Source organism: Phaenicophaeus curvirostris, chromosome 1, assembly GCF_032191515.1.
Source record: "Phaenicophaeus curvirostris isolate KB17595 chromosome 1, BPBGC_Pcur_1.0, whole genome shotgun sequence".
NCBI classification, from domain to species: Eukaryota; Metazoa; Chordata; class Aves; order Cuculiformes; family Cuculidae; genus Phaenicophaeus; species Phaenicophaeus curvirostris.
In genome coordinates, this window is record NC_091392.1 from 146,830,477 (window position 1) to 146,853,640 (window position 23,164).

The 23,164-nt window shown below is 41.4% G+C and overlaps 1 protein-coding gene across 10 annotated transcripts in view; it reads right to left on the reverse strand.

The window, feature by feature from the left end:
- The window catches only part of MCF2L (MCF.2 cell line derived transforming sequence like), a 155,752-nt gene that overhangs the window by 131,430 nt on the left and 1,158 nt on the right, over positions 1-23,164 (reverse strand). Inside the window, exon 1 of one of the 10 annotated variants that reach the window (XM_069877742.1) lies at positions 8,180-8,285. The exons of the other annotated variants lie outside the window; for them this stretch is intronic. Coding sequence (XP_069733843.1) covers positions 8,180-8,270 — 91 coding nt within the window. The 5' untranslated portion in view covers positions 8,271-8,285. Of the gene's footprint in view, positions 1-8,179; positions 8,286-23,164 lie in introns of those variants that run through there. 10 annotated transcript variants of the gene reach the window in all.

The following is a 23,164-nucleotide window of genomic DNA, read 5'->3' on the forward strand; positions in this document are numbered from 1 at the left end:
TATCCTCTCATGTCAGAATCCAAGGCAGGAATCATAAGCCATTAACACTCAATCATGTAATGAGTTTTGCCTGAGCAAAAGATATTTGCAACAATATATCTAAAGATTTGTCTGCTAAATTTACATTATCTCCATAATATCCGTTGTCAATAAGTTCCAAAAATTAATGTTGTGCTGTGTGAAAAACTGCTTTTGTTTCAACTAACTTCCTGAAATTTTTCTGGGTGCCCCAGTTTGCCTTTTGTGAAGCAGTGTAAAAAAAACCCAGGAAATAAACACTCTCTATTCACTTCCCCAAGCCATTCATACCAACTTCCATGGTAAGTGATATTATGTTCCCTCCAATTGCCTTTTTTCGAGACAGAAAATTTCTTACACTAATTAGTTCCTATTTGTACAAAAGCAGCCCCATACCTCTGGCCACCTTCGCCATGCCTCTGCGGACCCTAATTCTACTCTAACAAAGCAAACAAAACCGGACATGGTACTCAAGAAGTAGGCACAGCAGAGATTACACAGTGACATAAGGATTTTGTTGTTCTTGGTTTCCCTCTCAGCGGTTTGTAATGCTCTGTTTGCCTTTCGGACCAACACTGAGTGCTGACTGAGCTGCTGCTGTTTTCAGGGAACTACCCACAATCAGTCAAGGTCTCTTACTGAGAACTAGTTTAAGGAATAACATAGTCTTTTCTCAAATGAATCACACTGTACAAACAATTAAATTCACCTACTCTACTGCTTAGTTACTCAGCATCACCACTTTGTCCTCCAACTGTCTGCATTCAGCATTGAATTTGATTATTTTGAATCATTTCACATACTTGGAAATTTTGTCTTTCCATTCGTCCTTTCAATTTCCAGCTCATTTGGGATTATGTTGAATAGCTGAAGCTCCTGCAGAAATCCCTGCTTTATTCCACTAGTAACTCCCCTCCACCCACAGAAAACTGACCACCTAAAGCAACTCTCAGTTTCTTGGGTTTTAATCAATTATTAACCCACAAAAGGGCTTTCATTTTAACCCACAAGAACTTAGTTTCTCTAAGAGACTGAGAGCAGCTGCAGTGGAAGAAAGGCTGTTTCAAGAATATAAAATAGGACTGGAAGAAATTAAAACACGTACAGGTTTCCCTGTCTCTTTGCATGGGCCCTACCACATTGCCTGCTGCAAAGGGAATAGGCAGAGCGTATGGATGGTTATGCCTATGCAGTTGAATCCTTTGCCAAACATCCCATACTACTTTCCAGCAATACCAGGTGGTCAACATCAGGCAGGTGAGTCAGCTGCGCTTTTTTTCTGAATGGCCCCAACATCACATGCCACAAACCTCTATAGACTGTGTATGCAATGACGCTACAGGCATCTCCAGTCACCACTGCTGTCTGAAGACACTGCAGACATATCCAGAAAGACTTACCCTAAGCTGAGCTCCTGCAGAGTGGGAAGAGACACATTGGATGTAGTTTTCATAAGCTAGGTCCCCACAAATCCTACAAAAAAACTATCACAAACACCCACGGCACAAGAGCAATGCTGATCCCCAGCCTTAAATAAAAGGGGAAAGAAAGGAAAGACAGGACAGTTGATATGAAAGATCCAAACAGAAAATGCATTTTTAACATTTCAACCTCCTCTTGGCACTAGTTCTTCCTTCATGAAGCAAAGGGATTTTTCCTTTTTATTTTTCTGAATGACTGAGTTCTCTTGGTAATCAGCCCAGTTAGGCTTTATTATGTAAAGCATCTGGGATTTGAAACTGGAATTCATAAGCAGAGATGGCAGTATTCTGGTTTTGGCAACACTACACTCTTCCACAAGGAGAAAATTGTTCCTAGAGTTACAATCTAAAGGAATACAGAGAACTTGACATTGTACGAGTCATTACTCTGCAAACACATGCAGGAAGGAAAGAAAAAAAAAAAGTATAAGTTTTTTCTTCTTGAAAACTTGACACTCAAACACTTGTAAAAGGCCAGAACATGGGCAAGGTTCATATAGCAACACAGGTTAAAGAAGCCTGCAGATACACAGGAGCATTTAGTAGAGAACTCCCGCCTTGTTTCACTAATTTACAAATCTCTATTGAGTCCTCAGTGTTAGATCAACCTCCAAAATATCCTCCTTGGAGAAAGTAAGTGCCATACAGAAAAAAAAAGGCCTAGCAGCTTCTCTCCACACTCATCTGGGATGTGTTAGCCACACACAGGGACCAGGTGGACATGGTACCTGGACCAAGCACACGGCAGCAGGGGAAAAGCCCTTACCCTCACTGTACATTGGTACTCCCGTTCCTTTTCCGTTATTGCTCAGGCCCACGGCTGAGAAGCAGCCAGAGATGCATGACATGCAACATACTCAGTTCTATTTGGTGACGTCTTCCTCTACTCAGCCTAATCTTTCTATAGTCCAGCTTGCAGTGCTGTCAGTCTTCTTCCCTAAAGATCTTTCTGTCCCCTTTATCAAATGCAATCTAGTCTCTCTTTAGAAATAAAATAATCAAGATTAGTTCTTACAGCTTAGCTTAGCCACTAACGCTTCCATAATTAATTTCTTTCATATCTCCTGTATCTCATTTTTACACTAGGACTGTGTTCCTCACACTTCTATGAAGTTTTGTAACTATGCTCTCCAGCCTGAATGAACTTAAAACAACTGACCAGACCAAGAGTTTCAATGCTTCCTAGAAGAACAGGCAGGGTTTTCTTTTTCCCCAGCCTCCTTTGCTTCTATGAAGCAAATGAACTGAATGTCTTTTGAATCTCCTCCACTGATGATCTGTGTTTCTGAAGAGCATCAAGTTTCCCAGTGACTGCTTCATTCAGTGTTCTTCTTCATCATCCCCTTTTGCCACATCTGATTAAGTAGTCACTGCAGAGCCAACAGCCTTGAAAGAGTTTATTTATTGTAACACCTCCAACTGTCCCTGCTTGGCTGAGGGCTGCTCCAGCCTTTTATCCCTCTCTAGTATGAGGAGCTGAACTACCCAGATGTGCCAGCAGCTGCGGTCCTGCAGGAGCAGGCACGGCAATGAATGAATGTTGCCTTTTCGCCAGTGCAATGCTGAGTAAGACCCAACTTTTTAAGTTTACTGAGATGTCTTCATAGAGGAAGGAACTTCCTTTCTGCAAGAAGTTAGGAAGACCAAAGATGGGAAGCCTGCAGTTGACCGGGAAAAGACCTTGCTGCAAGGAGAAATCATATGGAAAGAAATTAAGTACCTCTGGTATTTTCTTCCCTGGAATGCTTCCATAGGTGAGTGTAATTAAGGGAAAGGCCACACAAGGAAGACTGTAGTCCAACCCCCCCAAAACCCATGAAAACACTGTACTTTTAACACAGAAAAAAAAGTGGAATTTGGGAAGCTCTTGTTTGAGAAGATCAGATATTGAAAGGTACCATGATAATTGAACAGGTGGTAAAGTCCGGATGCAGAGGTGTCAGTCATATTCTCTTCCAGAGTCAATATTCTATATGTAAATGCAGAAATGAAATTGATCCAGAAAATACATATTTGGTCTTCTCTTGTCTTGCTGGTTTTCTTTTCAAAGGAAATGCAGGTTGAAGAGTCACAAAATTAATTTCTCTCCACTTCCCCAAGAAGTCTGTCCAACATTTTTAAAAGCTCAAACACATTTGAGGTCTCCTAAGAAGTATTAGACTTTGAATCAACCCCTTTTTGTCAGTGTTCAGATTTGGAGTATTAAGAAAAGACCAAATTTTATTACATGTTCCACTTTGTAAAAATCATTGTTTCAAAAGAACAGGCTGAGCACATAGAAGTTTAGCAGGTTTACCCTTCAAAAGTCAGGGCTGATCTAAAACATTTTCAGGAAATTACTCTGTAATACAATGTGATATTTATCTGTCACTTGTAATTGTTAATTTTACATCCATTCATCAATCTAAAAAGTACACAGAATTTTAAAAAGTAGGGTATTTCCAGGGCCGTTCAATTTGATTGCACAAAGTAAAACTGAAGCGCTTACCCCTTAGGGATAGGCTGACTAGTTTTGTCACCGATAAAGGACAGAGTAGAAGGATGTCAACTTTAATTCAGAACTTTCTCTCAGTGGGATATATCTTAAAATTTGACTGCCCTTTTCCATTTGTACATCTTTTAAAATGTAGCATTCTCTGGAGCTTTAAGGTGACAGAAAGCTTTTCCCTTTTCAGAAAAGGAAATAGTGCAGTACTCAGGGAAGACACTGAGGACATGGGAAAATCCAGTTTGTGACTGGTCTGGATGAGCTGCCCACCTCCAGCAGATTGGTGTCCCCAAGGCTATTTACTATTCTGCCCTGGGTGCTGGCCTCCCTCCTGGACAGCACCCCAAGCACATCTAAAGAACTTGGCTTTATCTTGATGCAGACCAGGAAAATTTAAGAAGTCTCAAAAAGCATCAAGGAATAGGAAGATAATTTCCAGCAATCAGAAGGGTATTTCACCTGCAGTCAAAGAGGCCAAACCCCAGCAAGATCTCAGTCTTGCTGCAAAACACTTCCCCTCACCATGAATCCTTCAATGGTGCCCTTGTGCCTTTCACAACAGAGCCTGAAAACTTCCCTGTGCATGTTTCCTTAACACACCAATTCCCCCATCTATTTTATTGCATACAATCCTCAGTAAATAAAACGGTATCATTTTCTTAGTCTGGTTATTTATGTAGATGGATGCTTAATACAAGAGAGAAAGAGCAGGTCAAATCCCATCCCATCAGAAGTGGCAGGAGATTCCAGGCAAGGAAAAAAATGCCTATTAAAAAAAAAAAAAGGCGTTTGCAGACAATTACAACTTTTTCATTTCTTGACGAGCAAAAATCACTATGTCCAGCTCACAATGACGTGTTGGTTTTATGTATAGTTTCTCTGTCTTCATTGTGGTAAAGCCGTCAGAAAGAAAAATGTCCTGTAGGCTCCTTTACACTGTATGCTACATCCTAACGATTATTTAATGCTTTCTTAAACAGAAAGATTGAATTTCTGCTTTAATAGGCTTCTGAGAATATTGCAGTTAGTCTTCTTGAAGGACCACAGTCCTGAATACTTACTGCTTTTGAAAGAAAAGCATAAGCATGTGTGTATACATTTCCTTGTTATTTTGCTTAGTTACTTTTGTTACTTTTTCTTATTTTCCCTCCTTCACTCTTACAGCTATTTCTGATCCATAATAAGGGTTCTTTTGTCAGTGGCAAGCCTAGTGCAATGCTGTTTATTTTAACTTTCTTTGCCCTTAAAATGCAGCAAGAAGCAGCACTTTTTGACAAACCATCTGTTACACATAAAAGGTTTCATTGGCTTAAATTTCAAATAATTTAAGCTTTATAATGTCTAGATACTTTAAAAAACATCTTTTGAGTTGAGTTGATCACAACTGCAACCAGGAGCTGGCTCCACAAATTCACAAAGATTAACACAGAGGGACAGGCTCACAGAGAGAGACAACTCCATAGCACAGTACACCATTTATTATTCCAACACATAAGGCACGTTTGTTTCTAAACCTACTCAATGCTGCCAGGTCAGCCGCACAGTTATTGGTCGCCATTAACCTCTAGGATGCACCAGCTAGTACACCAAAATATTTTTAACACTGGTATTCTCAACAGCTGCTTTGTAATCACATTCTTGCACTTTATTCTACTGTCCATTGAGTCATGCCATGCTTTTTGAGATCTAAACAAAGTTTAAAGTGAGTTTCTACAACATCTCAGGTTCTGTACTCTTGCCGTTTCTCAAGTTCAAGGGTTTGGTTTTTTTTGTAGGGTTTTGCTCTCAGAGTTCTTCTCTTTACAAGACCCATTTCAACAAGCTGAAAACGACTGGCCCCTTCAGCTGCCAGCTCCCTGGCAGACTCAGCAGAGCGCCAGTGCCATCCTGCCCCACACTTCTGACATTTCTACCCATCTGTGTGTGACTCACTGGATGCTGCTGCCATATCCAGATGAATTGCAGCACAGAGTTCCCTCAAACGCTCGGTAGCTGAACATGTATGGAAACACAGTTGTACAACTTGGTTGTGCCGACTGAAAGGATGTATGTACAAGGTTGGTTTTGGTTCAACTCCAGTCAGGTGTTATTTACAACATTAAAAAAAAATATGACAATAAAAAATTCAGAAGTCTACAAAATTTTCCAAGAAAGTAAAGGAAATATAATTTAAAAGCTTCAATTCTAAAGGGCAGCATACAGAAGAGGCCTGAGGATGATAGATACCAAGCACTGGAAGGCTTGACTTGAAACTTTATCTATACCACAAGAATATACAACAAAGGAAAACAATCTCTTTGGTCCCTAGAGACTGATCTGCATCAACATCCATCTAAGAGTCAGATCCTTCAAATTCTTAAACAGCCCTTTAGAGAAATAGAGTAAGGTATTACAAAAATAGTTGACTTTGCATCTGTAGTTACTAGTACAGTTGGATCTGTCATTGCTAGGTTGAGCTGTTATAAAAAAGCTAAAATCACTAAGTAACTTTAGCTGGAAAGTTCTACTGGGTAAAGCCAAAGAAACATGTAAAAACATACATCCTAGTAAATAAGTCTTGAAATTATGTTATCAAACACAGAGGTCAGATATTCTCTAACCACCCAAAAGCTTTCCATAACACAATATTATCCGTAAAAACTGTTATCCTGCTTCATCTTTCTAAAAACTGTATTTCTCTTCACTGTTACGTGTATGTGTGAATGGGACATGTTTTAAAGTAATAAGCAGTGGTGTGGTAATGGGCTGCAGGCTCTCAAAAAGAAGTAATCATGCTACTAGATGGTTTAACTTTACTTTTTCTGCTTTCACAGCATTAGGCAAAATGCTGTTCAAGGAACTGCACTACTTGTTTTACAATAAAATAAATATTTTTGTACTAGTGTTCTAGGATTTCAAGTGTGTAGAGACAACAAGGGGAGGAGTGGGATAGGATTCTGAAGCGAAATCATGAGTAACAGCTGTCATACAACTTCTTTCACTCTACTTCTATTCCTTTCCTACCTCTCTCCACAAGATTTGCAAATGAATATGTAAAACTAAAGACTAGTTTCTCATGGAAAAGACTGTTCTGCCCAGCTCCTCAATCCCCAAATAGGCTCAGTTTGTACATGCAGAGCACAAGAACCGTTCTACTGTAGTATTAGTAACTTAGAGCACCCAAAAGCAAGTGGAAATGAAAGAAAAGTCCAGAAAAACATCAACCCCTTTCTAGAGAGACAACTCTTTAAAAAGATATAACTCAGTAATGACAGGAAACATTAGCTATGAGGGGAACACAGTAAGGTCTCAGATTCAAAGGTTGTTTAATACTCATGAATATAATCCCAAATGCAAAAGGCACAGGAACGAAACTTTATATATAATTTCATGTGAACAGCTGCCTCCTTTTAGGAGAGAGGAGGAGTTTATGAAACATTTTTAAGCCTAATTTAGTAAGCAATCCCACCACAGAATCACTGCCAGATGTCTCCATAATATTTGACAAGCTACAGCCAATGTTTTGTCAACATGTGTTAAGACTGTTTTTCTATACAGCCTAGTCTTCTCAGTAGTATATGTTATTTTTCCAGTATATATGAGAAACTATTTTACTAACAGACAGACTGTCACAAATGTGACCTCTGCCTCATGTACTTGTGACCTAGGTCACATATGAAGCTATGACGAATATACCTGCTGAAAAACAATCTAATTCTTGTGTAATACTTGCTTTACAGAGCTTCTCTTCCTTAAAGTGCAACAATGCAAGTCAGTTTAAATTTATTTTAATTATAATTACACAAACAAACTGCTGCACAGATTTGGTTTTGGCTTGAACAGTTGAAGCTAATCATAAGCATCACTAAAATCTTCTAACATGATAAATGAAATCATACTCCTCTCAGCCAGAACAAAAATACTAATTTGTGAGAACACATACATGTATCCCATATTGAATTAATTGAATAAACTACAAATAAAACCAATCTCCTGCCAAAATCCCAGTATGAGGCAAATATACCAGCATTTTCTTGCAGCAATCTGATCTCCATCTCCAAAAACCATCTAAGACTACACCAAAATGCAAACAATAGCACAGAGCTTTAAAAGCCAAGACTTTAAAAAAAAAGTGTTCAGAAAACTAGATGCTGTAAATAAACATTGAAACACAGCCCACACACTGTCCACATTTAAACTTGTAAATACCAACCTTTCCTGCTGCTCTGTCCAAAATCCAAAGTGTGTCGCACATCTCCTTTGATCAGGTGTTTTATGTGAGAAGAGCATAAAAGACATAGCATTTGAGAAACAAATGCATAAAAAGGTCCAAGTGTATATGTTAAACTCTTCTCAAATGCAGGAAAATTGATAGGCTCAGTGCAGTGCATTTAGCTTTTGCAGTGAATTTGTTTCCAAGGAAACCAAAGCTGCAGATGTTTTCTCGTACAACAGGGAAAGAAAATTCAGCAGTGAGATTACTTATTTACTCATTATTTTATTCACATATTTTTGCTAATTGATAGGAAATTATTCCTCAAACTCTATTAGAAGACCAGGATGCATTTAATAAATAAAAGAAGAGCCTTCTCTACACACAATCTTACTGAAGTGGTGTTGCTAAAGGAAGCACACCACCTTTAAATGTTTTCCTCTTTATCCTCTTTCAGTCTGCTTAGCCAAAGTGACCTGCCTCCCCTGCTTTGCCCCCTTCAATATAAGCATTCCAAAACCATCCTATATCATGAGTTTTCATCCTAAAAGGTGCTCCAGAACTTGGCAAGGCTTCAGCTTCCAAGTAACCATGTTGTCTTGGAGAGGCTCAGGAAAGCCCGTTCCTACCACATGGCATAGCTTTGCAAAAGTGTATCATACTATAGAGATCTAGCCATGACTGACATGATTTATGCTTCTTAGGATCAGAGTACAAAATATTTATTTACTAAAACCACAATGGAGGTGCAGGGTAGAAAATTCACTTGTCCTGCAGTTCTTCCATAGGACATTAAACCTATAACTGAAACATGCACACACAAAATATAGTTCTCATTTATGGGGAAGATTCCCAAACTGATATACATAAATTAAAACACTATGGGCACTGCATTTAAAAACAAAATAAAACAAAACATAGCTCTTTTCTCTAGATAAAATAGCAGAATATTCACCACACCTTCTGAGCTATGAAAGCTTTTCTCCCCCCGTCCACTTTCAGTGTTACTGATTCAACAGCAACATCTACTGGGCATGGAAGGGCAAGATTCAGTTTTTAAGAGATTAAAGGGCCCAGCACAGTAGCAGAAAATACTTAGAGCATCTTTCTTTATGTACTTTTACATCCCAGTTACTGTGAAACAAGAACTGAAAGGAACAAAATTTTAAATATGCATTTGCCCTCTACTGACCCCTCCCAAAGGAAAACAAACACAACAGAAAGATGGATAAAAGAATAGCAGTGACTTCTGGTTGCCATTTGGAGACAACATATTAATATTACATCTTCTAGGAACATTAGATACACTGGTCTAACAGACCCAGCTGACAGGAATTCTGCCAGTAAAAGTATTCAAACAGTCTTCAAGTTCATGCAGAGGTTTATTATACACCTTTTTGGTCTTTAAATTTATTTTCCTTCTTTGTTGAACAATAACACATATTAAAAAGGAAAAAAAAGAAAAAGACAGAAAAAAGCCAAACCAACTGAACATGAGTGACTAATAACCAGCCAGATCAGATTAAGCAGAAGTTCTTCAAAACTCCATGGAGAACACGATGACATATGAATCTATCAAATGCTAAGAACAAGAATCCCAGGGGACTTCGGGTTAATGACACCCAGCATTTGCCTTCAATAATGACATCTACTGGGCTCTAAATTTCCTAAGTGGAGCAAAAGAAGAACTGAGGGCTTGTGAGGGACACAGGATAATCCATATTTCTGGCAGGCTCCAAACAAGCAAAGCAAAGACAATGGCAGAGGGGTAGCTCAGCTCCCTCCCTCCTTCTGCCTGCTGAAAGACACGCATCATCATCAGGATTCATAATCACAGCCCTTGCCTGGCTTTCAACATCTACACAATTCCTTCTTTTAAAATGTAATCAGAGGAGAACAGGATCCCTACTCCAAGCACTGATTATGCATTGCAGATCAAGAAATTATTTAGTCGATGTATGAATGCTGCTGGAAACAGAACAAAACTCAGGACTCCAATTTTACAAGTTAGGGCCTCACTCAGAATCACAGAATCACAGAATAACCAGGTTGGAAGAGACCCACCGGATCATCGAGTCCAACCATTCCTATCAAACACTAAACCATATCCCTCAGCACCTCATCCACCTGTGCCTTAAACACCTCCAGGGAAGGTGACTCAACCACCTCCCTGGGCAGACTGTTCCAGTGCCCAATGACCCTTTCCGTGAAATATTTTTTCCTAACGTCTAGCCTAAACCTCCCCTGGCGGAGCTTGAGGCCATTCCCTCTTGTCCTGTCCCCTGTCACTTGGAAGAAGAGGCCAGCACCCTCCTCTCTACAACCTCCTTTCAGGTAGTTGTAGAGAGCAATGAGGTCTCCCCTCAGCCTCCTCTTCTCCAGGCTAAACAACCCCAGCTCTCTTAGCCGCTCCTCATAAGGCCTGTTCTCCAGCCCCTTCACCAGCTTTGTTGCTCTTCTCTGGACTCGCTCCAGAGCCTCAACATCCTTCTTGTGGTGAGGGGCCCAGAACTGAACACAGGATTCGAGGAGCGGTCTCACCAGTGCCGAGTACAGAGGGAGGATAACCTCCCTGGTCCTGCTGGTCACGTTGTTTCTGATACAAGCCAAGATGCCATTGGCCTTCTTGGCCACCTGGGCACACTGCTGGCTCATGTTCAGTCGGTTGTCAACCAACACCCCCAGGTCCCTCTCCTCCAGGCAGCTTTCTAGACAGACTTCTCCTAGTCTGTAGCACTGCAGAGGGTTGTTGTGCCCCAAGTGCAGGACCCGGCATTTGGCCTTGTTAAACCTCATGCCGTTGGACTCTGCCCAGCGGTCCAGCCTGTCCAGATCCCTTTGCAGAGCTTCTCTACCCTCCAGCAGATCGACACTTCCACCCAGCTTAGTGTCGTCTGCAAACTTGCTAAGGGTGCACTCGATGCCTTACTCAGCAAGCAGGGAATCAAGTTTCTCTTTGCCACCACTCCCTCTAGTCTAGTCAATCTTGACTCCTTCAAGACAGTGTCTTCACCAAGGATGGAGCCAGCAGCTGGTCATCTGACCATCCAACCAGTCCTCTAGACTGAGATGGAAACTGAAGACTGTTCTTTACTGGGCAAGTGCTCCAACCACTTCATTACAATGTAAGTTGGGAACCCCAATGTCCCTGTATCCAGCCTGAATAAAACAGACCATCCTACCTGTTGAGAAGCTCAGCAAGGTGCATACTGGCCACATGCAGCAGCTCAAGAGCGCGATACATGCCAGACTGCAGACAGCCTTCTCAAGAAGGCAGCAGTTCTGGGCAAAGCCAAGGGGACCCATCAACCCCAGTTAGCTCAGTCTTAACTAGAAAAAACACTGAAACAAAAAGAATGAGGGTCACCTTCTTGGACTTAAACACCTAAATGCTACCCAAGTCCCCCAAACATTAGCACTGTTCTCTCCCACACTTGTCCTCTGGTGCAGTGAACAAAAGCAAGCCCAGCAGCCCTGCTGGAGCTACACCAGTTAGTAAAACGAGAAAGAAACCCAGCTGCTCCCTTTGGGATTGGTCCTGGCAGCAAACACGTATGCTACTGTGGTACCTTCTAGAACTTAATTTATAGCCTTCCTACATAAATGTGTTTTGCAACAGTGAAAAGAGTAGGCACAGATTATTTCTGTGGAATGAAATATGTCAGGGCATGCGATACACCACATCATAGTGTTGCTCAGAGTTGGAATGATACAAAAGCATACTACAGCACACTGATGGAACAGTGAATTTCTACATATAGTAGAGTTCTGGACCATATAATATATGTTCTAAAATGAGACATGTTTGTCTAAATAAGCAGCAATAGGGAGAAGAAGAAGTGTAGAACAGCTTCCTTAACATGTGTAATGGGTATTTTTGCTGGTTTTGTTTCCCCCCACTCCTCTAATTGAAAGCTCTGCTTATGTAGAAAAAGGAACTTACAGGATTTTCCCTGTAAAAAACTCTTCTCAACCCCAGAGTGCTTGTGAAGAGGAATTCAGACAGCATTACAAGAACTGACTCTGCTTTAGGCCCAACAGCCTTGTTCCAACTGGATTTTTTTAAAAGTCCTGACAGCATTACAGAGGTCTCTATACACATACACAACATCAGGCATGTATCCACACACCTTACTGAAAACAGAAGTTGCTTGCAAGACTGCCTAGTTTTTCAAGGATCAGCTCCCAATCTCCCAGAAGCCTCAGCATAAGCAACATTGATGTGGTTTCCCTGGAGCTTTTCACCTTTTGGACAGGTCTCCTTGGCAGCAGTTAATGTCAGGCAGGTTATTTTCCACTGCTGCTTTCCCTAAAAGAAATTGAATCAATCCACCATTTTCACTGTAGCTGTTTTGCCGCAAGATGATTCTTGGATGGAAGTCACATGTGCTGCAGGGCTACCGCAGAGCCTTCCCTCCCTCCACACACTCACTAATTAGCAAAATTACATTTCCCCAGGTAAGCCTTTGCACAGCAGGTCACAAATTTGACAGCAGCAAGCTTAAATTGACAGACTCCAGATGCAATGTCGAATTTATTTCCCTCCCTCTCTCTACATAAAGTTATTTAGTAATGGTCAATGGAAAATATATTAATCTGTTCAATAATTAGTTCAGATGTAGGCTTACAAGCAATAATGTAATTATGTGCAACAAATAATTTTAAAGAATCACGATCTTTCTAATGTACCTGCTGATCAACAAACAGGCTTAAGCAGATCTGATAAGATGAGGTGAGAAAATAGAACTGCCCCCTAAGTAATTTAGATTGCATATCCACATTAAATAAACTCCCTTCAGCCTATAGCAACTAAACCAAACATTATACCTTTAGCTGTAGGAAGAGGTTTTCCTTTGATACCTGGCCATTTAACCAATTCTAGTCAACTCTAAACCAGCACAATTTTCAACAGCAAAAAAACCCAGCCATTAGTGTGCTTCTAGTCTACACTTTGAACCTGTGAATAATTGAAGAAAAGGTACTCCTAGAGAGTTGTCTATTTTCAGTGATAGGAAGGTTTCCATGCACTTTACTTGTGGACATAAACACCTGTTGTAGCTATAGTAAAATGCAAAAACAGACTTGGAAAAAAACTTAATTTATTTCTTGATTTTCCACTATTTATCAAGGCTCCGTCCTTCTATGTAGCGATGGTTTCACTTTCTAAACACTGAGTGTGCACTGATTATTAACTCCAGCAAATCTAAGCATTTGCATTAAACAGTCCCAAGTAATTCCTTACCCAATATCCATCCTGGGTATTGGCTAGTATAGGAGCAAAGCAGTTCATTCCCATGACAAATGGTCCAGCTGGAAGCCTGGGAGTCAATCTAACCCATTACTTTTTACTTACAGATGTGTAGGTGACACTGAAATAATTACTAAGGCAGCATGTGAAACCTCATAGTTCAAATGGTTTCTATTGCATGTATGCAAGACCTAATGTTTACATTCACAATTTCTCTCTCTTCGTGTACTTAGGAGCAAGAGCCAAATCCAACAAGGAGAGGAGGCAACAAGCAAGGAAAAGCTCTAAACTCACCATGGGACTGTTCTCCATTACACGGGAGGCATATCAAAGGCCTGTGATGTCTAAGGTCATGCATTACCCTATCAGAAGAATAAGCCAGTTTCTGCAAGATTTTGGTTTTTTCCTATTTAGATATTATAATCAAGCAGAGTTAAAGATATTCATTGCCTACAGATGCAGAAAAGTGGGATTTACAGAATGCCTAAACAGGTTAGACACCTGACACCTGCTGATTTCAATTACACTTGCTGCTTCCAATTTCTTTGGAGCCAGCTGAAGCACCAAAAGCACATAGGTGCTCATGTCAGGGGCTAAATAGAATTGACAAAGCTTTCCTACTTTAGTTTCAGAGAGTACCTAATGTTTCATCATGAGAGAATATGGATGGCCGGGCCCAGAGAGTGGTGGTAAATGGTGTGAAATCCAGCTGGAGGCCAGTGACAAGTGGGGTCCCCCAGGGCTCAGTGCTGGGTCCAGCCCTGTTCAATGTCTTCATCAATGATCTGGATGAGGGCATCGAGTGCACCCTTAGCAAGTTTGCAGACGACACTAAGCTGGGTGGAAGTGTCGATCTGCTGGAGGGTCGGGAGGCTCTGCAAAGGGATCTGAACAGGCTGGACCGCTGGGCAGAGTCCAATGGCATGAGGTTTAACAAGGCCAAATGCCGGGTCCTGCACTTGGGGCACAACAACCCTATGCAGTGCTACAGACTAGGAGAAGTCTGTCTAGAAAGCTGCCTGGAGGAGAGGGAGCTGGGGGTGTTGGTTGACAGCCGACTGAACATGAGCCAGCAGTGTGCCCAGGTGGCCAAGAAGGCCAATGGCATCTTGGCTTGTATCAGAAACGGCGTGACCAGCAGGCCCAGGGAGGTTATCCTCCCTCTGTACTCGGCACTGGTGAGACCGCTCCTCGAATCCTGTGTTCAGTTCTGGGCCCCTCACCACAAGAAGGATTTTGAGGCTCTGGAGAGAGTCCAGAGAAGAGCAACAAAGCTGGTGAAAGGGCTGGAGAACAGGCCTTATGAGGAGCGGCTGAGAGAGCTGGGGTTGTTTAGCCTGGAGAAGAGGAGGCTGAGGGGAGACCTCATTGCTCTCTACAACTACCTGAAAGGACGTTGTAGAGAGGAGGGTGCTGGCTTCTTCTCCCAAGTGACAGGGGACAGGACAAGAGGGAATGGCCTCAAGCTCTGCCAGGGGAGGTTTAGGCTAGACGTTAGGAAAAAATTCTTTACAGAAAGGGTCATTGGGCACTGGAACAGGCTGCCCAGGGAGGTGGTTGAGTCACCTTCCCTGGAGGTGTTTAAGGCACGGGTGGACGAGGTGCTGAGGGATATGGTTTAGTGTTTGGTAGGAACGGTTGGACTCGGTGATCCGGTGGGTCTCTTCCAACCTGGTTATTCTGTGCTTCTGTGATTCTGTAATATCTGAAAAGTGAAGCATGATTTAAACCAAAAAAGAAAGATTCATTACATTCAGAGGTGTCGCAAAAGCTATCAATTTTCATAATAAATTAAAAGTTATTGCTTTCGTTTCTGATTGAATGGTCATATATATTTCAAGGACATCTATAACTACATAATATTAAAAATATATAAAGCCATGAGAGTTTCAAGGCCAGGTTGGATGGCGCCTTGGGCAGCCTGATCTAGTGGGAGGTGTCCCTGCCCATGGCAGGGAGGGTTGGAACTATATGATCTTTAAGGTCCCTTCCAAGCCAAACTATTCTATGATGCTGTGAAAGTTGTATTAATTTTCACTAGATTAATGTTCCTAGAGAATAATTTCATACCTCCCTACGCAACATAAAAATGTCACTATCTGAGAAAACTCCAAATTTCAGCTTACATGCATCACATCTTACCATGAAAGTATTCTGAAGACCATGCAGAACAAAGCATGTGTAGCTTCTCCCTAACTTAATTTCAAAATGTCCTTGCTGCTTTGTACTCGTTATTGGTGTTTGCCTCTCCCTCGGCAAGGAGATTTCTAGGCACAGAACAGGCAGAAAAATGAAGGCAGTCAGGCTGGCAGAGCTCCAGCTGTACCTTCCAGGTTCAAGAGATCTCCCAGATAACAAGGAACCTCAGCCAAACTCTTTCTGAAAAGCAAAAGACGCTAGGAAACAGGAGAACAAAAAGGGAAAACCAACAAATCATAGAATCATAGAATAACCAGGTTGGAAGAGACCCACCGGATCATCGAGTCCAACCATTCCTATCAAACACTAAACCATGCCCCTCAGCACCTCGTCCACCCGTGCCTTAAACACCTCCAGGGAAGGTGAATCAACTACCTCCCTGGGCAGCCTGTTCCAGTGCCCAATGACCCTTTCTGTGAAAAATTTTTTCCTAACGTCCAGCCTAAACCTCCCCTGGCGGAGCTTGAGGCCATTCCCTCTTGTCTTGTCCCCTGTCACTTGGGAGAAGAAGCCAGCACCCTCCTCTCTACAACCTCCTTTCAGGTAGTTGTAGAGAGCAATGAGGTCTCCCCTCAGCCTCCTCTTCTCCAGGCTAAACAACTCCAGCTCTCTCAGCCGCTCCTCGTAAGACCTGCTCTCCAGCCCCCTCACCAGCTTTGTTGCTCTTCTCTGGACTCACTCCAGAGCCTCAACATCCTTCTTGTGGTGAGGGGCCCAGAACTGAACACAGGATTTGAGGAGCGGTCTCACCAGTGCCGAGTACAGATGGAGAATAACCTCCCTGGTCCTGCTGGTCACGTTGTTTCTGATACAAGCCAAGATGCCATTGGCCTTCTTGGCCACCTGGGCACACTGCTGGCTCATACTCAGTCGGCTGTCAACCAACACCCCCAGGTCCCTCTCCTCCAGGCAGCTTTCTAGACAGACTTCTCCTAGTCTGTAGCACTGCACAGGGTTGTTGTGCCCCAAGTGCAGGACCTGGCATTTGGCCTTGTTAAACCTCATGCCATTGGTCTCAGCCCAGCGGTCCAGCCTGTTCAGATCCCTTTGCAGAGCCTCCCTGCCCTCCAGCAGATCAACACTTAACTTAGTGTCGTCTGCAAACTTGCTAAGGGTGCACTCGATGCCTTCATCCAGATCATTGATAAAGACATTGAACAGGGCTGGACCCAGCACTGAGCCCTGGGGAACCCCACTTGTCACTGGCCTCCAGCTGGATTTTGCACCATTTCACACCACTCTCTGGGCCCGGCCATCTAACCAGTTTTCCACCCAGGAGAGTGTGCACCTGTCCAGGCCAGAGGCTGACAGTTTCTCAAGCAGAATGCTGTGAGAAACTGTGTCAAAGGCTTTACTGAAGTCCAGGAAGACCACATCCACAGCCTTTCCCTCATCCAGCAGCCGAGTGACTTTGTCATAGAAGGCGATCAGGTTAGTTTGGCAAGACCTGCCTTTTGTGAACCCATGTTGACTGGGCCTCATCACCCGGTTCTCTTGCATGTGCTTCACGATAGCACTCAAGATCACCTGCTCCATGACTTTCCCTGGCACTGAGGTCAGACTGACAGACCTGTAGTTCCCTGGATCCTCCCTGCGACCCTTCTTGTAGATGGGCACAACATCAGCCAGCCTCCAGTCCAGTGGGACTTCCCCAGTCTTCCAGGACTGTTGGAAGATGATGGAAAGGGGTTTGGCCAGCACATCCACCAGCTCCTTCAATACCCTTGGGTGAATCCCATCCGGCCCCATAGACTTGTGACTGTCTAGTTGGGCCAGCAAGGCTCTGACCACCTCCTCTTGGATCACGGGAGCCTCATTTTGCTTCTCTAGCTCCTGGGTTTGTACACAGACGGAACAACTTTCTTTACAACTAAAGACTGAGGCAAAGAAGGCATTAAGTACCTCAGCCTTTTCCTCATCCCCTGTCACTGTTGTTCCTTCTGCGTCCAATAGGGACTGTATGGTCTCCCTAGTCCTCCTTTTATTATTTATATATTTGTAGAAAGATTTTTTGTTATCTTTATATCATAGAATCATAGAAATGTTGTGGCTGGACTGCTTATTGCAACAAAAAAGGGGGAAGAAGGAAGAGCAACAACGCAGCAAAGGTATTTTCAATACACCTAACACACCATTAAGAGTTGCGATGGATCAGTGTAAGCTCTTGCAGCTCACAATTGAACATCTCCTTACAATCTTTCCCAGCTGGATTCAGGGAACTTTGAAGAAAATTTAAAAATACTTTCACATCTTCACTACTGCTGCAGATGATACTATGGGTACTTTAACTTTATCTCAGTAGCCTGGCAAAAAAAAAAAAACAAAAACCCAGATAAAAAGATGACAAGATTAACAAGCAGCACTAGTTTCTGAAAATGTCTTTTTGGGTTTTTGTGGGTTTGTTGTGTTTTTTTTTAAGCTGCATTCTTTCCTTTTTACTGTATGAAATACACAGGTAAGAAAGCAAACAGCAGTTGAACTGAAAATTCATCAAGTGTAGCACTGAATTATAGACATGCATACACACACACACACAAACACACACTGACTTTTATTGCTGACATTACTGAAATGCTTCTCCATAGCTCAATTTTTGCTGGCAATGCCTTTTTACACTAATAGAACTTTTCTGCTCTAATTTCTTGAACAGAATGCTACTGAACAAGAAGTTATTTTTATATCTTCCATATTTTATGTAATTCCCAGGAAAGAAGGAGTTGGAGTAAGGTGTTTAATATTAATTTCATTTAAGACACTGGTTAACCTGCAGAGCTTAGAAGTCTTAAAAAGAAAATCCTGACAAGACTCCTACTAATTTTAATCAGGCTGGGATTTCATTGCTCTATTGCTTGAAGCGGGAACATAATACAGGTGAGATTTACCATGCAAAGGTTCTCCTTTCCATGTTGTTAGATTATTCCAATTAGCTTTAAATGTGTCTCATTTTGAGGAGTTAAGCTCTTACAGATTTGCCAGATCCCTGCAATAGATATTAAGCTTTAATAAAAAGCAGCTCTTTTAACTAACACATATAAACATTGTCTCATAAACACGTGCTGAGACTGATACCAGTTCTACAGTGGCCAGTAGAGGAACAGCCTGTGAAGACATTTATTTACAAAATTGAGCTCCACTGTAACCAAATAGCCTCAAACACTGAGAAATGCTAACTGTGTATGTTAAATATCTGCTGTATCTTACTTGGGGACACACTTCACATTAATGAAACTACTAGTACCAACCAGAAAGCTCAGCATGGATATACTCAAAAGCTCCCACAGTAAAATCCAGACAACACACTGCCACCAAGCAGACAGAGAGAATTGGACAGCAAAACATATTTTTTGGTGCTCAACAGTTTTGGTGATCCCAGTTCTGTGTTTGTAAAAAAGAAAATAAATCTCCAATCTCACCTCCTTAAGCATTACAACAGACACCACCAGGGACAGCAATAGCTCCATCTCTGTGCTGGACTGTGTATCACTAACTGGCTTTTGTATTGTACCATAGGGACTCTTGCCCCAGCTGGCTTGATTTTAAAGACAAAAAACATTGTGGGCTATTTAGCATTTGCACGGATAGGCTGAGGAATCTGTGATGCCATCTTCATTCCACAGAAGACATACCAATGCTAATCACACGAGAACACACTGTTGTCACTCCCGTGAAAAAAAGCAGTCTTGTCATAGCTGCATTTTGAATTCTAACACAGAAGAAAATTTCAACTGCCTCACAAATTTCAGTGTTAAAACTCGACTTTCTTTCTGAGTATGCAAATAACTTCAACAATTCTTGGCATGATACTCACGGCCTCATTTTCTACATGCACCTGCTAGCTGTGTTAATCTAGTTTATAAATAATCCCTTGAATAAAAGCTTTTCATCAAGTTGTTACTTGACTTACAGTGTAATGTACACAACTTCGCAAATTGAAATTAAAATTCTAGTGAGATATTGAGCATGATAAAGCTTCTTGGAGAATACAAAAGAGCTCCAAGAGTCAAGGAAGTGTGCAAATACACTGCATAAATGGAGGACTTCTGCCCAGAAATGCACTAGATTAATCCTGGTACTCTTTTAGAAGCTTCTTTTTTTGATAGCTAAGAGATCATTTTCAGTTTCTTATTTTTCAATTAATGTTTTTAAAAGGCTGTATTTGTAGACATCAAGGAATAGAATGGACTTGATCCAAACAGCATTAACTACTGTCTTTCAGAAAAAGTCACTTAATTTGAAACAGTATAATTATTATAACAATGAACGCCTACAATGTTTCCCTTTTACATCACTACTGAAATCTTGTATTTAAACAGTTGTAACTAGTGGAAGAAAGAGGCTAATGAGTACAACTGAAGTTATACTGTGAGTTCAGGGTATCGCAAGAGTCATCAGGATGTACAAGGGTTTAAGAGACATTGTGCTGTTGTTTTTTCTCCCCCCTCTGATGCAGGTGGTGAGCCTCCAGTGGTCTTGATAATTTAACCTGTTCCAGATAGGGATATTGTAGGAAGTATGTAATTCTGTCAAAAGCTGTCAACCTCAGGAATGCTGTTAGGTAGTGCTTAACGGGTGTATATGTATGAAAAACAATGCAATTTAACATCTGAGATGACACCGAGCACATATTTTTCCAAGAGTATTTGAATGTAGCAGATGAGCTTCTTGCATGCCTGCGAGTGCAACAGCTGATGATGTGTTTCACACCGCTGTTACAAGCGTTAGAGTTGGCACATCACACAGTCACTCAGCTGTCTTTTCCGCTGCCTTGCAATTTCTTATGCAAAAATCCCAATGATCATGTCAAATGGCAAGAAAGCACCCAGTTTATAATTTAGAAGAGTTTAAAAAAAATCTCTCCTCGTGAAGCGTGTCTTCTCAGGTAAGTTTGGACCAGGAAGCCTCCAGATTTCAGTCAGTACTCACGTGTATTCTTGGATTGTTCAAAACTTGGGCACAGTCATGATAGTCCCTTTACTGTAAAAAGGCTTTGACTGTAGCACCTTCATGGCTATTTGCTACAATATCAGTAACTACTGTTTCCAAGGCATCAGACTAGCAAATCTTGATCACACAAAAGGCTTCCTCTGCTTGACTATTTGCTCTAGCATCACATCAGCAAGCTAAAAAATGCTACGTAAAAAGCTCCAGTTCAGATCTGTTTACAATATGAACAGAGGAAGAAAACCAACCAAAGAAAAGGTGTCAAGCAGACCATCTCCACAGCAGAAAAGCTCTATCAAAAAAAGCCCACTGTTGTTATGTAAACAGGCCCCCAAGCAGAGCACTCCGGAGCTCCAACCCCAAACAGGTAGAACAACATAACAGGCACTGAGAAATTATAAAAATAATGGATTTGAATTGGGTTTTTTTAATTTTTGAAGGCTCACGACTGTCTTCCACACCTCTATCCTTTCTCCTTGATCTTTCCATTATTAAGCCTTTTCTGAAGACAAGAGGGAGAAGGATGAATTACACACACAATTTGAAATATGGCAATAGCACACCAAAGTTGGTCAGGCATTACTATACTTCCATTGTGCTCAGCCTCAAGCTGAGTTTTGCATGCTTCATCTATCGCTTTCAAGCGAGGCTTTTAAGTTTTCCAAGATGCTGCATGTTCTCAAGCAATAGCGTATAAAGTCACAGACACAATGAAGACCTGATCTTAATTATAACTTCTAGGAAACACTGAAGTAAAAATATTGCTATTAATATAGTATCAGTAGCATAGCAGATGAGTTCCTGGGGAAGGGGAGAGAGCAGAGACACGAAAACTTCAGCAACAGTAACATATGGTTCAACTAGAAGAAGAGCAGGAAGATCCTCTCCATCCTACATTATTACTCTCCATGAAAGACTAAGACCCCTCACGTTTGCATACAGAAGGCAAAAACAGAGAAGGGAAATAGGCTCCGACAATATTGCTGGAGTTTATTTTACATAGCAGCATTTCTCTTTCTGCCTTTTCCCACCGGAGGACTATAAGGCTTAGCTTCACAGAACAAGGCACTGTGGCTTTCTTTACCAGTCACAAAAATACTTGCTTCTTTTCCCAAAATAAGTATTTGAACAAGTAACAGAACTAAAGTAAAAAACTGCTCATCCCACCACATGCCCAAATACAAATTACCCGTTTTAAATATTCACCATGTTACACAGCTGTAGAACTTTTCACAGCAGATCCTTTTTAGCAGTCCCTTAATAAAAGTGAGAAAATATTAACATGCAGATGTCACCAGTTTAAAGCAATAATTTATTAAAAACTCAATAAAATGGCCACAAACACAATGATTCATTCAGTCCCCAATACTAGCAACGCCATTGGTCATGACACAGAAAGAGCTTTCATACTGATTTTAAAGTTTAATAACTTTACCAGAAAATTATCTGCAACTGAGTTTCTCTTACCTAGTTCTGGAACAGCTCCTTTCCCAGTCTACACACTGTTCACTTCAAGTCAAAAGAAAACAAACATACATTTTTTCGAAAACGATGTCCCACATTTTTCCAGGCTTAAAGAGTATTATCAGGTGCTTTTCAGTTTTGATTAATGGCTTGCAATTCAGCTGTCAAGCCAGGAAAGGATGTAATCCTCAATGAAAAATCTGCTACATCTCAAGCCAGGAAACCTAGTCTAGCATTTCCTTCACTAAACCTTGTATTAGTTTTGCTTGGACTTTAGTGACAGAAAGACGACAGCCACAGCTGAAAGGTGAAATAACCTGCATATACTTGGCTATGGTAATTACAGGCAGTTCCATGTCTATGAAGTACATATATATACTCAGTTCCTGGTCTGTCTTCACCGCTTTCATTCTTGATCTGTGCAGCTTACTAAACTTCCTTTTGTAGATCAACCAGTCAACTGGATTCAGTTACATCAACAGAGAATACACGTGCACCTTCATCTGAACCAAACACAATTCTCCCCTGAATTTATGAAGAGGAAAAGAAGCAATTTCCCATTTAACACCCTCCAGATGACATGACAGAACTACCTTTCCTTTGGCTTCATACTCCAGGCCTGCCTTCCCAGGACTTGTTTCTTTCTTCTTCCACCACAGAAGCATTGTACCAAAAAAACTCTCCTTGAAATCTTTTAGCCTACCTTAAAGCACTGAGATGGAATCAAATACATCTAGCTCCCCTCCAGCAGTGGTTTGTTTCACAGGAGACTTCATTAAGAAGTGGCTAGAGACTGTGCAAGCTCTTCATTTAATCTCTTTAACAATCTTCACTATTAGGTTTAAATCTTCTCTGCAGCAATCAAGTTTGCATTTTCTTGTTCTTATTAGATACGGACAACCAAAAAATTAAAATAAGCAGATGTCCACCTCCTTCCCTAACTTACTTACAAAGATCTCCACTAGAAAGTCAGAATATGCGTGCTCTCCCTTACATTTGCTCTTGTACTCTAGACACACCCTCCTCATTTCCACAGAAGCTGTATTTTATAAACCTTTAACCAACATCCTCCTCTGGAGTTTATCTTTTTGCATCTTTCCTTGTAGCTCTCAATCTCATTCAAACAGAAATCT